This window comes from Seriola lalandi, unplaced genomic scaffold (genome assembly GCF_002814215.2).
Source record: "Seriola lalandi dorsalis isolate HSWRI2012SDOR001 ecotype SW California unplaced genomic scaffold, Sedor1 jcf7180002054918, whole genome shotgun sequence".
NCBI classification, from domain to species: Eukaryota; Metazoa; Chordata; class Actinopteri; order Carangiformes; family Carangidae; genus Seriola; species Seriola lalandi.
The window spans coordinates 469,792-487,160 of record NW_019525470.1 but is presented as its reverse complement, the minus strand read 5'-3'; the positions used below and the strand labels follow the sequence as shown (position 1 = coordinate 487,160).

Below are 17,369 nucleotides of genomic sequence, written 5' to 3'. Positions count from 1 at the left end.
ACCTGTGAGGGTACACACACATCCATAAACCTCCCTTTCTTCTCCCTCTCTTTTCCGTTATCCTCCTGAGAGCCCAGCGCCGGGGCCTTCCCTTCCAAACCAAACATAGACCAAATTCCGCAAACCCCACCCCAGCACCCCCCTCCATCACTCCCCCTTCACCCCTCTCTCTCCCCCCTTCTTATTCTCCTCTCCCCTCCCTTCCACTCGCTGCCTCTCTCTCTCTCTCTCTCTCTCTTTCTTCTCTTTCTTTTCGGCCTGTATTTGAGGAAGGAGGCAAATGAAAAAGGCCTGACACAGAGAGGGAGTGAATCAGGAGCAAAGAAAAAAGTATGTCTTGGCAAAGTTGGGAATAATGATTGTAAAGAGGGATCAAGTGGCATGGCAGATGGGCGTAGGATCAGAAACGGGCAGAAATGGTCCATAGATGTGGACTACAATGGGCCGAGTGTTGGCTTATTTCCTGGCTGCTTTGATGATGCTGAACCATTGCTTTGCCGCCCGCCTCTATAGTTTTTAGCTGCAGCTAACGGATCACATGTAATCAGATGGTTGTTTCTTCAAATAATCAATTGATCATCTAGTCAATAGAAACCTGCCCCTCAGTTTCCCAGAGAAGCAAGGATCCTCGGGACACTGGAATCATTGTATTGTATTGGGTTCATTTTCTGTTGAATTTTTTCAGCACTATTCTCCACTTGGTGATATATAACGGACAGAAATGACAACTTTCGATTTAAATAACGGAATACCGTGCAAGTGAAATAGTGATATTAAAAACATCCTCGCAAAATACTGTAGGTGGTGCTGGAAGATTGGTGGCGCAACAGCTCGTTGAGTTAGTTGCAACATCATTTCCAGACGAAGAAGTCAATATTAGGCAATTCTGGAAAACCCTGAATTACATTCGATGACCACATTTGAGGTTTTTTTTTTTGTTTTTTATGTCCACTGCCTATGTTTTTTTTTTTTCTTTGTTTACCATCTGCCACATGGTTTGGTTGAAAACACTTGATCCATCTTAGAGGCTAACTGGTGTAACTGCTGTAGGTCCTCGGAGTAAGATGTCAGTATTTAGATATAATGAATAATATATTGAATGATGCACTTTTTTCGATACTTATTCCCTTCCTGTCCACCTGTCTCTCTTGCTTCAACTATGTTGTTCACTTTTCACAGTGTCTGTTCTCTCCTAATCCCTTCCTTTCATCAACTCTTTTCTCACCCTTAAGGTGCAAAGACCATTCTCTGTTTTGTTAAGATTCAGACCCACATACGCCGAGCTACTTGACGCAAATCCACAGAAATCAGGGTGAAATTGGCGGGTAGGTTTAACTCAGTGATTCATTGTTTTGAAGACTTTTGAAGGAAACTGCAGCGTTTATTTACCTGTGTAGCAGCTTTTCCTCGCCCTCACAAGTGCTTGCTGGCAGGATGGAAAAGCTTTAAGGTGGTTTGACCCTGAAACCGCAGTAGAAATGAGTACAAATTGGATTTTTTTTATTTCAAATGGCATGTAACTCCTATACACAGAGACCATTGAATAGCAGTTCTACAGGCCTCATAATGCCTGTTAGCATTAAAATGTTATTGATTCTTCCTGCTTAACTCTCCGCTGACTTTTTTCCAGCTCATTACTCTGTTATTTGATGGAGCCCTTTTCCCTTTCTCTCCCTCTTTGTTTCCCCACTGAGAATGAGAGGAACGGCCTACAGTACAGCTGGGATTGGTTATTATTTACTGACTTGGCACGCGCACACATACACACACACACACACACACACACACACATGCATGCATACACACACACACAGTGGAAACAAATTGGGTGAATCTGCTCTGCACGTAGGAATGTGAGGCGCATGTGTTTGTGTGTTTTAGGTCTGGATGACAGAGCTGAGGGAATGAAAGAGGGACGTAGAGAGAGAAAGAAAGGAAAAAGAAAGACATAAAGGAGGAGAAAGACAGAACAGACTGAAAGAGAAGGAAAATGACAGAGAGAGAGGGAGAGAGAGGAAAAGAGTTTGATTTCTGGGATACAGACTGATCTTGGCCTCGTCTGTCATCGAAGGTTAAAAACACTTTTCTCCCTCAGTCTTTCTGTCTCTCTTCACCAACTCCCCTCCTTCCTTTCTCTGTCTTTCATTTCCTATTGTTTCTTCCCTCTTTCTTCCTTTCCGTCTTCATACTTTCAACACAACCCAGAATATCTGCACTCATCCCATGGACCTCTTCTTCACCCTCCTCTCCATCTTTAGTCTTTCTCTTTCCCTCAGTCCTCAGAGGGCGTCGGTGGATGAAAGGATCGGGGGGGGGGGGGGGGGGGGGGGTCTGTTGCTCCGCTGGCTGATGGTGAGGAATTACAGGGAGGGAAAGCAGAGAAGAGAAGTGAAGAGGTTTCTGTGTTGACCTTGTCCCGCTGCCAAACGGTTGGATGGAGGTGGTGCAAGGGATTATGGGTGGGGGTTATGAGTGAGGAGAAGGTATAGGGAGAGAAATAAATGAAGAGAGACAAAGCGGAGAGTGGGCGATCTACTATTATGCAAGAAAAAAGATTAGGAGAGAGAAAGTTGTGGTGGGAGAAATGAGACAGTAAGATACACACACGTCTTAATTCAGAAGCTCAAACAAAACATCTTAAAAACAAGGATTCAACAACAGAAATAAACATACGCCCCCACCCCCATCCCCCTCCCCGAGGTGTAATTGCTGCGATCTGCTCAGTGTCAGTGCCATCTTCCTCTCCTTGACTATATACACAACCAGTGTTTGAGTTTGTGCCTCTCAGGGAGGCTGTGATATTAAACTCTAAATATACTTTCACAAATGTAATGATTTATGTGATTTTTGAAGTAAAACTTCTTTATGACATCGACTTTCACTCCAAGCCACTGAAAATAGAAGTTTCTGATTGGTTGGCAGACGTCTGTTAGACTCATTTAAAAGGAGACTGAAAAAAGATTTGGTCAACAGTTAAATAACTGATCTAAATCAATGCACTGAGTATATTAAACTGCAGTCAACCAACAAGAGTGGTTCTGCTTGATGTTACCAAATGATGAAACAGACTTAACCATGTGCTGAACCGACTGGAGAGAAACTTTAAAGGAGCTATTTGTAAGTTTTGCTACACAGTCAGCGTCTCCAGCAACGGCAATGTTAGCTGTTGTCTCTATCATGTCTATTTCTGCTACTGAAGTTAGCATGCTAACCAGTTAGCTCTGGCCTGTCACTGTAGCCTCCAACCTGCCCTGAAGTCGTAGCGCTGCTCAGAGGGCGTATTATAACCTCTTGTCTTGTAAACGTAACGATGGCTGAAGCTCTATTGTCCAGCTCTAGTCACTAACGTGATGTGTCTGCTGTTTGGTGGTGGGCTTATATAGCCTACAGTGGGTTTAATAAAGCGTTCTGGCTGAAAACAACACTATTACAACCACAGCAGTGAAGTTAAAACCAAAACAACAAGCTGAAAGATGATAAAATGCTCCACAGAGCTGAGGGCAAATGCAGAGCAGGTGACGACTCTCTCTCTCTCTCTTTCGACACCTTTCGTGTTACACATAGTCTTTTGATCCATTGTTAATATAATAATACTGATTAGCGCAGCTTTAAAATATGTAAATAAGTACAATTAGCTCTGATTCTGTAAAGAAAAAGTTTTCCGTATAGCTTCCCTCTATGAGAACATGATTAAAATTAGTAAACATCATAGTCAGCTGTGAAGGAAGCAGCCAGGGAGGAAGATGATCCAAACAAAACTTGCTCCAAACTGGTATCATCTTGGAGTTTGTATATTATGACTATACATGGTTAAGTTCATCTTTGAGCTTCAGGGGGATGAACTGGGATGAGGTGGGTTTATCCGTTATTACAGCCCCAGCTGATTTCCTTTCCATTCGTACAGCCCCCATCTTTCTCCAGATATTTGTTTTCTGTCCACTGTTTGTCTAAGAATGAACTCCATTGACTTCTTTCTATTATCCTTACTCTCTGTTTGCAACATTTGTAAAGGTCGTTTTTCATCTCCATACACTCAGTTAACAGTATTTTGCAGAAAAAAAAAAAAGAAAAAAGTGTAATTCAACGATTTGTGCTGAACTGCTTCGTGCTCTGTGGCTAGAGTTTCCACTTTTTCCAACATGGTGTTCAACAACCCAGAGATTGTGTCTGAACTTGTTCCACTCTGTAACTGTGGACAGGAAATACAACAGTTTTTGCAGTCATGAAAAATGGAGCTCTGCCTCTCACTGAGAATGTGTCAAGGCTGCACTGCATTCTGGTCTATTGGAAAAAAAAAAGAAAACTAGACTAGAGGAACAAATAATACCAAAACTAAACCGTGTTAACATATTCCACAGAAAAAAAGTTTAATTTTAAAGATCACTTAAGACATTAAGAAAAATTCTCCAACAAATAAAAAAGGATTCAATAAATGTATCACCGCCTCTCACTGTGCTTTTAGCATTTAATATTCTTCTATACAAACTTATGTTGTTATGACAATGTCGAATAACTGTATATAATTTGTAGTACTTACTTTAGCCTGTGTCAAACAGTAAAATATAACTGCTTGTCCACCTATTTAGCATTTGTAAGCAGTAGACAAACATTTCATAAATAGTTTATAACACACTGTAATAAAGTCTTATGCAGCTTTAAGGACATTTTTAACTGTTGATTATAACATCATCCCTTTTCAGTTCATGTCAGGTGTGTACCACTGCAAAGACATGAACTTCCAGGGACGTTGTTGTCAACGGTAGTGAGAAAGTAAGAAATTCTGTGTTCAGACTTTTTGGGACTGCGGCTGTACTAAGCCCTGGCTGAAGGGTCTTAGTCTTTAGGTGCATTCACGCTGGAGTTTGCTCCCCATTGATTTCTGTGAGGTAGGGGGGGGGGTGCATTCACTTCAGGTCACAAGTTGACCCGCCTCTTTCAGTTCAAGCTAATTGGATGTTGACATGCGAAATCGTTAGGCGTCGGTTTGAGAGAGGAGGTGGGTTTGAACTCAACACCTCCACAGAAACAACCCCACATGTGTGTTGTTGAATTTCATACCACATTATTTCTGTTGCTTAAGTTTCATTTTAGTAAATGTCATTGTTAAATTATTGGTCATGCATGGAAAAAGTCCTTGTGACAAGTGTTAAACGTTAGGAGTCCAGTTTTGATAGAGCCCAGGAGCCAATTGTGTCTTTATTCTCTTAAAAAAAAAATCAACTAACATTGTTAAACTGATGCTCGCTGTGATTTAAAATGAGTTTAGCGATGTACAGAGAGTCTGGAAAGAGCATTTTTTTTCAAGTGAAGAACTAAATAATCCCTGTTTTGAGTGATTACTCTCCGTTCCTCCTCCCTCGACAGCCGCCACCACTCCCCTTCTAAGTGGTGAAGACGCCAGTGTCAGTGCGAGAGACAGTGCAGGCTCTACTGGTGGCGATTGCAGACTGGCTCTGCAGAGTTGCATCACTTAGCGCTGCCGAGACGCAAGAGAGAGAGAGAGAGAGAGAATGAGAGGGAGAGAGAGAGGGAGGATAATACTGAGGCAAATAATGGGAAAAGTGTGAGGAGAGGAAAGGGTGGAACCCACGTCTGACTCCCACAGCTTCCCTCCCTGTTGTTGCCCGCTTTCACCGCCTGTCTCCCCATATGATGCTGCGTTTTTTCTCGTCCTGAGGAAAATTCACCCTCCTGAATGCTGGCATAAAGAACGTGCTGTGAATCACAGCTGACATCACACAAAGCAGTGGTTCAACACATGCACAAGTTGTGAACACTGACAGTAAATTTCCTTTTTGCTGCCGTGGCGGCAGAAACCACCTAAGTGCAGTGGCAGTGGTTGTGTTTTTGTGACTTGAGTTTGAAAGGCGATACGGTCATTAGTGTTCTGGATGATGTTCATAGGCTGGGGTTCTTGAAAACAGTCAAAAACATACAGTATTGTGTCATTTGAAAAAAACTTTTTGACGTCAATAAGAAAAAGAAGAACTGTTGTTTGTTTTCCACTTAAAAAAAATAACTTCTTGCCTTCAAGTTTTTCTTGTTGTCTCCATTTCACCACAGACTGTGTGGTAAGAGGAACCCCCTGTTGTTTTCTCCATTATTCTCATCCCATGTCTGTGTCCTCAGAACCCCTTTTTTGTTCTCATTGCAAACCACTCTTTGCTTTTGTCCACTGCTGTTGAAGCAGGTGTCCACTTTCAGCCAATTGCAGACATTTCCCATGACTGCAATCACAGCCCTTCACATTCAGCCTCTCTCCTCCTGCGTCTGTATGCCTCCGAGTCACAAAAACAAAGTCTCCTGCCATCGTTGCTGTTGCAGCAGCATTGCATAATACCTTATAAGGACGTAGGATGGAAAGATCAAAGGATGTAACCCCTAAAAAAAACAAGGACTGGCATCATTCCTGGAGTGATGGACTGTCTTGTGGCGCTCCTCCCTTTTTCTAGAAGTTTCTCTGCTTACACATCAAACACTGAAATCCCCTTCCCTGAAATACCCTGAAATACAAACTTTTAAAACCAACTTTTCTTTCTCCAATCCTTCTCTAGATTTGAGAAAGTTGAGATTCTGTCTCTTATATTTTACACTTTAGATTTTTCTTTAATTTATCAGATGTGTTTAGAAGAGGAAGATAAACAACAGAATGAGGAGAAAATGAAAGTGATGTGTCACAACACATAGATCCACAAATTTGAACAATTCTGCTATGATAGAGTGGCAAGAAGTGGACATGAAAAATGGAAAAGGGAGTTCAAAAATGCACTGGAGAATAAAAAATGAGAGAGAAGAAAAAGGAGTGGGAGGTGCAGAGGGCCGAGGAGAGGGGAGGAGAACGGGAGAGGTATGCTCTGCTGGAGGACTGGGAGAGGAAAACCACAGGAAGGAGTGAGAGGGAGGGAAGTAAAGAGAGACAGGAGTAAAAAAAAAAAAAAAAAACAGGGAGGAAGAGGCCAGACCAGGGCGCTGTGGAAGCAAAGGTTTCCTGTGAGAGGAGGAAAAACTGTGTGTGTATTAGTGTATGTACGTGCACCCAAGGGACAGTCGCTCTGTGTATGTGTCTGCACTGATTTACATATAATTGTGTGAAAGACATTTTAGTTTCTTGTTTGTTTCTATGAGAAACTATCATTTTTCTAAGTGAGGTTTGGTGTGTATTCGCATGTTGCATGTGTATACGCATGTGTAAACTGTGCACGCTAAGGACGCGTGGGGGCATCACCAACACAGTTTGCGAAGTATGTGTGAACCAGTTTACATACAAGTGTGTCATTGTAAGTTATTATCTGCAAATGTTGAAATGCTTTTAAGTGTAAATTGAGGTTCATTTGCATGTACAAGTGTGTATGCATGTGTAATCTGTTGTGTAAGTGCACCAAGAAGCTGCAGACCTCAGAATATGGGTGTTACCAAACGTATATATAAGCACATGCACATGCTCTGTGCTGCTTATGTTTTTGTGTGTGGACTTGTATTGCTATCTTGGTGAGGACTCATTTCAGTGTAGCGGCGTTGTGAGGACAGTTCTGGATTGTAGGGATGTTTTGATTGGTCTTCAGCACTTCAAAGAACAGATTGACGGTTAAGATTTGGTTTTAAGGTTAGGCTTTGGGTAAGGGCAGGGGCTAGGCGTGTAGTTGAGATGATTAATTTTAGGGGCTAAGGAGTGCATTTTTTCACAGACGGTCCTCACAAGTATAGACGGACAAACGTGTGTGTGTGTCACTATATGTGACTGTGTGCAAGTGTGTGAACAGTCAGAGTATGTGTTTTGCTAGGCAGTAGGGGATCCATAAGAGGGTCCGGGCATGCTGCCCAAACGCAGGTCATTGAGGGAAAAGAGGGGGAGGAGCTGCTGGAGGTGGTGGTTGTGGTGGTGGTGGAGGGGGGGGGCTCACGTGTGGTTATGATTCTTGCGCATGTCTGGTGTGATTTCAGCCTGCATGCGTGCCTGGATACATATGGTCCTGTATGTGCGTGCCTTCACAATACCTCCAAATAGCAGAGTGCGTGTGTGTGTGTGTGTGTGTGTGAGAGAAGTCAGCGAGGTTGCCGTGGAATGTGAAACCAGTGTGGTGAGGTAGCTGGCAGGACGGCAGAAGGACCTAAACACTGACTTCATTGTGGTTTAGCCTCTGCCTCATATTATGTCGGGGGATCCTGTCGGTGATTGTGGAAGAATTTGTGGTGACAGCAAGTTTAGAAGTTAAAGAGGTGTACATGTAGCTGGAAAGTTGCCGGTTTGAATCCAGTCAGTGAAAATAAAATTAAGAATGCTCTTGCTGCCAGCTATCATTAAAGAGCTATATAGCGAGACACCCAATGGAGGTTTTGCAGTTTTGTCACAAATCTACTTGCAGCCCACGTCTGGCGCCATTTAGGAGGTCCGCTGGAGGCAAACGCTAAATATACAGTATAACTACTGTCTAGAAAAACAGACACCTGAAAACATGTCTGTGCTGTGTGTGTGTAAGGTTTCAAGTGAAAGTGAAAAGTCCGCCAGACAGATTTGTTTCCAGACTAAGGTTAATTGAATAGTTTCACATTTTGGGAATTTGAAAAATATGTTGATTTGCTTTCTTGCTGAGACTTAGGTGAGAAAGTCGATGCCACTCTGTTTAGTTTAGTAGCTGGTTTAGTTTGTAGCTGGACCCAGGAGACGATTATCTTAAATAACTAGTCCAAAGTTTTAAATTACAGCTACTAGCACCTCGAAAACTCACAAATTAGTGTCTTGTTAGTTTAATGTTGTACACAAACAGATGTAAAAATGATAAGTTGTGATTTCCTAGCAACCTCACATTATCGCTCTTTTCATTTAACTCTCTTCACGAGAGGTATTAAGCGCATTTCCCAGACTGTCAAACCATGTCTTTAAAGGTTGTGTTAGCCTTACAGCTTCTCCATCCAAGTGTAAAGTACAGTATGAGGTTTAGAACAAGTTCTCAAGGTTGGCCTAAAGGATATTTTTAATTGGGTTATTAAAGAATAATGACCAAGATATCCACAAATCAAAACATTTTATAGCTGAAAAATGCTTTCTGGCAGACAAGCTATTTAATGACAACCCCATTTCTAAAATTACCTGACATTATATTTGACATTTCTGTTCTATAATTTCTTGTTACTTATTGGCCTCCTTTCTTCCTTTCTTTTGAAGTCATATGATGATGTAACGTTGGCAGATTGGACAAATTGGTGGAAAATATGAGCTGTGTCAGTGTATCAGTCGAGGCTCTCGTCTTCAGCGGTGGTGTTCTGCAATTTTAAGAAGTCTAGATTTACAAAAAGTCAGTGAGTGATGGTAAACTGGATAGATATTGGACTAACAGATGACTGAGGAAGTTCAGGGCAGCTCTCAGGTGTAAAAATTTTGTAACAGTGTGAATGAGACGCAGGGTGTTACTGAAAAACACGTGCGTGTGCTGTGTCAACTTTCCCAGCAGCTGTCAAGCATTTCCCTGCAGGTTTGGTCCATTTTACTGCAGAGTTTTCCGCCTTTGGTTTCCTCCTGTGAGATTTTTTTTTTTCCTTTGAAGCAGATATCTGGATCTTGAGTCATTCGGTCTAACAGGACCTTACGAGTTGAGTCATGGACCAGAGTAGCTTTTTGTCTCATGCTTCATCCAGAGTATCATACCGCGATGGGTGGAAAACTACTGCAAAATCTCCTTCGGCCCGTCAGTGAAGGCGGACCACAGAAATGTAGAGGATCACAATAACAAACCCACATCATAATGCTTCTCAGAGGTTTCTCCCTCACGAACACAGCAACAACTGAAATTCCCGACACAGCATTTGACCCTCGTGGACTAACGCTGGTCTACAGCTAAATCTAAAAGGAGTAAACCTGGTCTATATTTTCAACAGAATGTTTTACAAGGAAACTCAGATTTTAATCTTTATATTTTAAGAAAGTAAACACACTCTTAAAACTTTGTGCATAGCTGTGAAAGTAAAATGTACAGACCGAGGAGAGTTCATTGGCGTTATGGGTCACATGCAAAGCAGATCATTGGTTATATCTCTCGCTTTCATCTATTCGTTCCCAGCTCACTCAGCTACTGACTGATCATTTGATACATCATGATAGGCCTTTGTCACAGCAGACATTTTGACTCTTCATAGAGGGAAAAGCACATGTGTTACTAATAATATTAAGGATCGCTCTGCTGCATTCAAGGTCCCAGTAAGACGTGACGGTGCCAGGACCCTGAAACTGAAGCGACTAAAAGAAATTCAGCCGTCATGGATTCCTACTGCGACATACATTCTTTATATTTAAGTGTATCATATAATATTTTGGTTTACTTTGGTTACTTAAACACCAATACCATAATTCATTTATGTTTGATATATTGAATAATATATATATATACTGTATTAGATTACATCAGATAAAACAAAATACAGTTTGGCATCTAATCCGATATTGCAGTAGCAAAAGTGTATATAGAGATGTTTAAGATAAAGTACTGTATAGGAATAATTAATTAACTGGTTGGGATATGACATATATATATATATATATATATATATATATGTATATGTCTGTGATGACCACATGATGTCAGTGTTTGTCATGTACAGTATGAACAGAGCTAATAGACAGTATGTACAGTATAAGGGTTTTGTTGTATAAATTATAAACACCAAGCACTTTTATATTATGTCCAGTGTAAAGAGACAATGTGTGAAGTTTAATGTGGTCAGAGTTAGATAAAATCAGAGAAATATTGATAACGCAGCAGCAGTAGTGCAGTAACCGCAGTGCAATTTCTTTGTTTATTTGACTGTTGAACTGCTGACTTAAGTTTTAATGTTATTATTACTCCAATAGTTAGTTTTTCATTATCAGTATTTTTGGTTGTGAGTAACATTGGTTTATCTATGTGCCCCTGCCTCAGGGTGGTTTAGGTTCCTGCCTTCCTGTTTTATGGGGGTACAGGTGTGTGTGAGGGTTAAAGGTGTGACAAGTACGTGTAAGTAAGTAAGTGGAATGTGCTAAGAAATCGGGTTTATAAAAACTAAAATCTATACGGATACAACAATATTTCAATCTAAACTCTAGTGAGCTGTATCAATCAAAATGTGTTGGTTCAAGGAAGTCAGAGTCTGTCTACTTTGAACTGATGTTAAGCAGCCACTCCACACTAATTGATTTATTTTTTGTTTACTGCCAAAAATACACTGGCTGTTTCCCTCCTTAATACGCTTCACTCACTGGGAGCCACAGTACAGTATTTAACCGCTTTAGTAGTGTGTCAAAAGATCTGACTGTAGCTGTGACTAATGTTGCTGGAACGATTTCACAATAATTCAAAACTTATTTTTAGAAAAGCAGACAACTGAAATTATAGTTGAGCTGTCTATTAAAGTGTAAAGCAGACATTTTTATGGAGAACATTTTAATGTGGTGTTTCTTACACAGTCACACTGATTTGCCATCACCTCAGATATTCCCCTGCTTTTCACTGATGTCAGTAGCAGATTGATGCAAAACCATTTTATTTACCCGACTGGTCAATGTCCCGCTGTGAGAGACAGTCCGTGCGGTTGTTTTGGTTCCCGGGTAGCAGACGTGTGTCTTATCCAACGGGTCAGACTTGTCTCGGTCCACTGTGAGTGCAGGACTTCCTGCAGCGGTTAACACCCACAAGACACCTGTGGATCTCTGTCAGGGAGAGAGAGAGAGAGGGAGGGAGAGAGAGCATGTGAGGATTATGGGAGGCATAGAGCAAAAAGAAAAGGGTTCGCAAATTCCTAAAAGCTTCCAGTCCTCTGCGTCAGAGCCCTTCGAAAAGGTTCAGTGAGATGAATTGAGTCACTGAATGATTAACTATCCTGTTTGTGAATGTTTGAGATTTTTGACAAACAGAGAGCTGTCCCCCTAAGTGAAAAAGATATTTTCAATTTTTATTGTATTCCACTGTAGAAAAATGTAATAAACAGCCAGCAGAAGCTTTACAGAAGCAGAAGTGTTGATCTTATGAGCAGTACAGAAGCCTGCAAAGGCCATGCTCGCAAATATTTTTTATATTTCATTATCTCGATGTGATAGCAGAGCTTTATTATCTTGAGATAAAGGAGGCAAAGTTAGTGACTAACAGCCAATGAGCCGGATCGTAACCTTATTAGTTGGACGACTGGCAGAGTGAAAGAGAGTGAATAATGATTATAAAATTAATTATTAATGTTTCTCTGTGTCTGGTAGATGTGTGAATGAGCAGTGTTTGCTAACAACCCCTATAAACTTTATGAGGTGAAGATATATCTCTGCTGTGTTCATAACTTGTTGCAGTGCTGCCAAGTGGCCAAAAAGATAAATGAATGCCGGTTTTAAGCATCAATCCAACAACAAACAAAAATTAAAAGTCAAAAACACACTGAAAGCTACATTGTCATATCTTGAGGAGAAGAAGTTAAAGATCCAATGATCACATAAGAGCTCGTAACATTTTGGGAACTGTGTTATTTGTGATACTCGGCACATGGAGTCAGAGAAGGATCCTGAAAGCCACTTCGTTTGTGAACCTGGTCGTCTCTCCGCAGGTGGGCAGCAGTAACCAGCAGCCATGCTGTCGTTGGACGAGCCGCTGGACTTGAAGCTTCCCTCCGGACGGACAGACGGTCCAGTGAGATTAGGAAAGAGGGCTTGTCCTTCCTCTATCTGTGCCCCTCTTAGCACCACGCGACCACGCCTGCTATGTACGACCTTTCCTTCACCACCCTCCTCCCCAGGTAAGGTTGTTCAAGAACATATTTTTGGCAAACTCTCCGTCTCCCCACCTTCTGATCTACAAGCACATGCCTTTGCTAACGTCATGTTGCAGTGCAGACTGTCACTGTGATAATCCGTTTATTATACTATTGCATTATCTGTTCTCACTTTCCCACTAACTTAATATTGTAAATCCAATGAATGGTAGATCTCTCTCCTCAAACAGACATACATTGTCCCCAGATTTTAGAGTGTGGCTCTTAACAAGAGGAGCGTGACACTGACATGAAGCGACCTCAAAGAAAAACCACAACATGGCTTCTGTAACAGTCTGAATGTTCTGTTGAACTAACATCATACTTGAAATTTCTGATAGTGTGCAGGCTTTGCAGTCGATGTGTTTTCTCTGGTTCTGTGTACCCACATGTGACTCTGCTGATGTTCCCAAATAGAGGCTCAGGGACACCAACATGCCCAACAGACTGTGCACGTGAAGCAATATTAATCACTATTCTTTATTTTAGCACCCAATCAATTGACTATGTTGAATTTTGAAGGGGTTGTCATCATCCATCCATGTTATTTTAATGTAAAGCATAGCTGCACAGTGTTGGGTTAGGGTTAGGATGTTGATCCAGGTATTCTTGTGGAGCCAAAAACCATCTCAGTGTAGTTTTACATCTCCTCTCTGAGGCAAACACTCAGAGAAACCAAATCCTACAAGGTTGGATGGTGGGGTCAGGTGGGCGGGGCTTGAGGCATGGCTGAGGGCGGTGACTGCTTTGTTGTGACATCACAAAGATACAGAAGTGCTGACAGCTCATTTTTAGACTCAGTGTCTGAATACAGGCTGTGTGTATTTCTCTGTGGACTGAGCGCTTTGATACTTTCACAGTATTAATATTGAACCTAGAGCTGCTTTATAATCAAAGAAGACATGGAAATCTCACTTTATACAATATGGGACACATAAAGAAATCCCATTATAACTCTGTTTTAACCTCCACTACAGATTCCCAGTCTTCCCCTCATGAACGACCCGGGTCCTGCTTCACTCCTCCGGCTATGGACCTCAGCCTGTCCCCGTCCTCCCGCCACGCCTCGTCCCTCTCCCCGTCGCCTTCCTCCCCTTCCTCCCCCTCCCCTTCTTCACCCCTGGAGTCCCCTCACAGCAGCAGCAGCCCTCAGCCACATCTATTCTCGCGGGTGAGTCCGAGTGTTCATGCAATGACACGACTGCTTCAATGTGACATTCATCATCCAATCATAGTTATTTTGTGCAAACTTTGTATTTTGCTCATGTGCGTCACTATCAGGTTTGATAGTGATCGATACAGTTTGTCATTTGCCGGTTTTAAAGTGGATTTTTAGATTTGATTTTGATTCCCACTCAGCTCAGAGACTAACCACCTCTTGGCTTGACGATGTGATAACAAGGAGACCTGTGACGTGTTTCACAAAACCACTAACGAGAACACTAATGTGAGCACACTTGAGGGAAAACTGTTCTGTGCAGGTGTGCATCTTCATGTAATCAGTTAATCTTGTGTTCAGGCATGACCGCGATCCTCTCAGAATAATCCAGCCAGGGACTGATTGTGACTGAATGTGCTCCACTCTTCTTCCACTGAATTTAATTGAATTGGGATCCTGGGAGTGAATCTAATTTGTTGGTGCAACGTTTGCACACAGCACACAGCCAGTCCAGTAACTGTCTAAATCAAATTTGAGCCTTAATTGAATGTTAAAACATCAAACACACAAGCCTCTTTGTCACGAGCATCAAAATCTTTCCTCTTGGCCCAGACTCATCTTTTAACCCGGAGAGTTAAAATTGTCTTATACATTAAAGGTGGACTGTGAGAAGCATTCATTACGCCCTTTAGATGTACTCAGTGGGTTCCTCAAAGATGTCTTTGATACTGTAGCAGCAGCTGTTTGTCCATAATAACTCACTTAGCCGACCAGTGTGAATTTCCCTTCTAATTTTAAACACAGAACCTCCTCCCTTCTTTAAAACACCTTGATTTCATCACTTTATCAGTAAATACAGAACAACTTGGGGTTTTTTTTTAACCACAAACAGCAGCATTTAGCCCAGCTGTACAGAATTTAAACAATTTTAACAATATTAATCAGATCCTAAAACTCTAGCAACAGTGATAGTCCTCCAACTAAACAAGATAAACAATATTTCAAGAGCAGAGACAGTAGATTTAACAGCAGCAGGGTTCAATACAAGCGCCACTTCTTTTCTCCCTGGTCAGGGTGGAGCCTCTGACTTTTATGTTAGTCTATTTTTACTTCTTCGCCAGTGTTATCCTGACATTTTTCTGCTAAGAGCTAATGAACTAAAAAGTCTTGTCACTTTAAAAGTTGGGATGTTTTTTTACTGTATGTCTCAAAAATCAAGTCGAGCAAGTTGCTTAAAAAGGTATAACCCACGACACATCGTGCCCGTGTGTCTTTCTATGAACAAACTAGGGCAAAGTACGGCAGTGCTACTAAATGTGTTTCAAGGTGCAGTAGGGTGCTCCGGGCAAATGTGTCCCCCAAATATTTCAGTAATCCAACACATTTTCATCAGCTTAATCCAGATGTATCTCTCCTTCCATGTGTTTGTACTTATGCTACATTCGTGCAAAACTGGAGGAATGGGAAGAAAGGGAAAACTCCCTTGTTACTATTCATGCCTTATTCCAAGAATGTTACCCGAACAATTATCCTTGTAGTGATGCATATCCTGTCCCAAATATCCTGTTGTTGTTGTTGATATTTGCAGCAGGTAATTTACAAGTAAAATCAGGTACAAGGAAATTACGTAGCTTCTTTTAAATTAGCTGCATTGGTTGTATTGGTGTTAAAATTGGACTTAATGTAGATGCTAAGGGTGGTGGCTTTGCAGCCATGTTGCCATGTTGTCAGAAATCCCAAATATCTTCAACTTGGCATTACAAGCCGGGGGTCGGTATGAACGGTTTCCCCACTTGGCGTCTGGTGCAGTCTGAATCATATGATGTGATGTGATTTCTTGGCTGCTGTGTGACATTTTTCCTCCTCCTCTCTTTCAGGAAGCAGCTCGTCATTCAGGTTTGGAGGGCGGAGCTTCACCGCACGGTTATCCGTTTTACCTGCCGATTGGAAGCCCACCGAGGGGCTACAGCTTTCCCTCCATGTTCATCGGTCAGAACAGAGAGAAGCAAGTTTCACCAGAGCCCTCGCTGGACGGTCAGCTGGCCTGCCGCTGGATGAAGGTAAATGTGATTATTAAGACAAAAACAAAAATAAATAAATGCACAGTGATGAGTTTGTATCAGTATTAAGATTATATTTATTACATCACAAAAGTGAACTGTGCGAACAGTGTGTTTGACCACATGAGGGTGGTAGAAATGAATACTACTCTGACTACCATGTGGTGGCTGAACTCAGTGTAATGATCGGTCGACAGAAAACAACAGTGATAGTAAAGGATGAACATGACCAAAGGTTATAATATTAAAGGTTGCTGAAAGGATTATTTGAAAACAATTATTTCACTATATTAATCATACTAGTCATTTATCAAGCAACAAAAAGCCAAACAGTCACATGTTCATTCATATGAAGTGTGAGGATTTTCCACTTCTCTCAAACAAACACCCCCAAATAAATATTAAATAAAAAAAGAAAAATATAAAAGAACCATGGTATAAGGAAACAAGAGGGTCTGGATTTACAGTTCAGTAAGATATCAAATGGTTTTGTATATGTTGGGTAATCTCTCCCCCCTTCACTATCCTGCAGTGCCACCTGCTGTTCGACTCGCTGCAGGACTTAGTGGATCACATCAACGACTTCCACGTCAAACCTGAAAAGGATTCTGGGTATTGCTGCCATTGGGAGGGTTGTGCTCGAAACGGAAGGGGCTTCAATGCCAGGTGTGTTGTCACTCATAACTGAAATGTCACACATGTTACAAAAGCAGGTAAACTAATGTAAAACAAATATCCTGCTTGGAATGGGCGTGGAGGCCCTTTCACCTCCTGTGTACACACATTGTAAACACACAGGCTGTCCTGTGCTGCCTTTGAATCAAATATTAAACATTTCAATAGAAGAGGGTTGTGTGAAAATTGGTCAATAATAATAATAGTAATAATAATAGTTTAATTTAATAATGTATATTAAAAAAAAGTGATTATATCACATTTTCTGAAGGATACTGATTTTGTAAATCTGAGGGGCCACAGTAATATAAAGATACAGTCTGGGGCCAGGTCATGAAGTACGAGCGTCGGACAAACACTCATTTGATTCAATTTACATTCATATAAAATATAGAACAGCAGACACATCCTCACATTTCTGAAGCTGTAACCAGGCTTCTTCTTACGTGGTACATGATTCAAAATTTGTTGAATTCCAAAATGGTCATTCATTTACGTTTTGTCAGTTAACTTATGAATTAATCGACTAATTTCAGCACTGTAGGTGAGTCAAACATAACCCCTTAACCTCTTATATTTCTGCTTAAGTAGCTCTAAGCTCCTATTTCTTATCTCACGCTGTCTTGACAGTGTCGTATACTGTATATTATATATCTAATTTTTTCCTGATGTTTACATTGAGATAAATATATTTTAACAACTGCTTCATTATATAA

At 41.3% G+C, this 17,369-nt stretch overlaps 1 protein-coding gene across 1 annotated transcript in view; it reads left to right on the top strand.

The window, feature by feature from the left end:
- Positions 1 to 17,369, top strand: part of LOC111673431 (zinc finger protein GLIS2-like) — a 30,917-nt gene that overhangs the window by 4,743 nt on the left and 8,805 nt on the right. Inside the window, exons 2-5 of the mRNA XM_023431191.2 lie at positions 12,556 to 12,744; positions 13,737 to 13,930; positions 15,796 to 15,978; positions 16,511 to 16,644. Coding sequence (XP_023286959.1) covers positions 12,579 to 12,744; positions 13,737 to 13,930; positions 15,796 to 15,978; positions 16,511 to 16,644 — 677 coding nt within the window. The 5' untranslated portion in view covers positions 12,556 to 12,578. The remainder of the gene's footprint in view (positions 1 to 12,555; positions 12,745 to 13,736; positions 13,931 to 15,795; positions 15,979 to 16,510; positions 16,645 to 17,369) is intronic.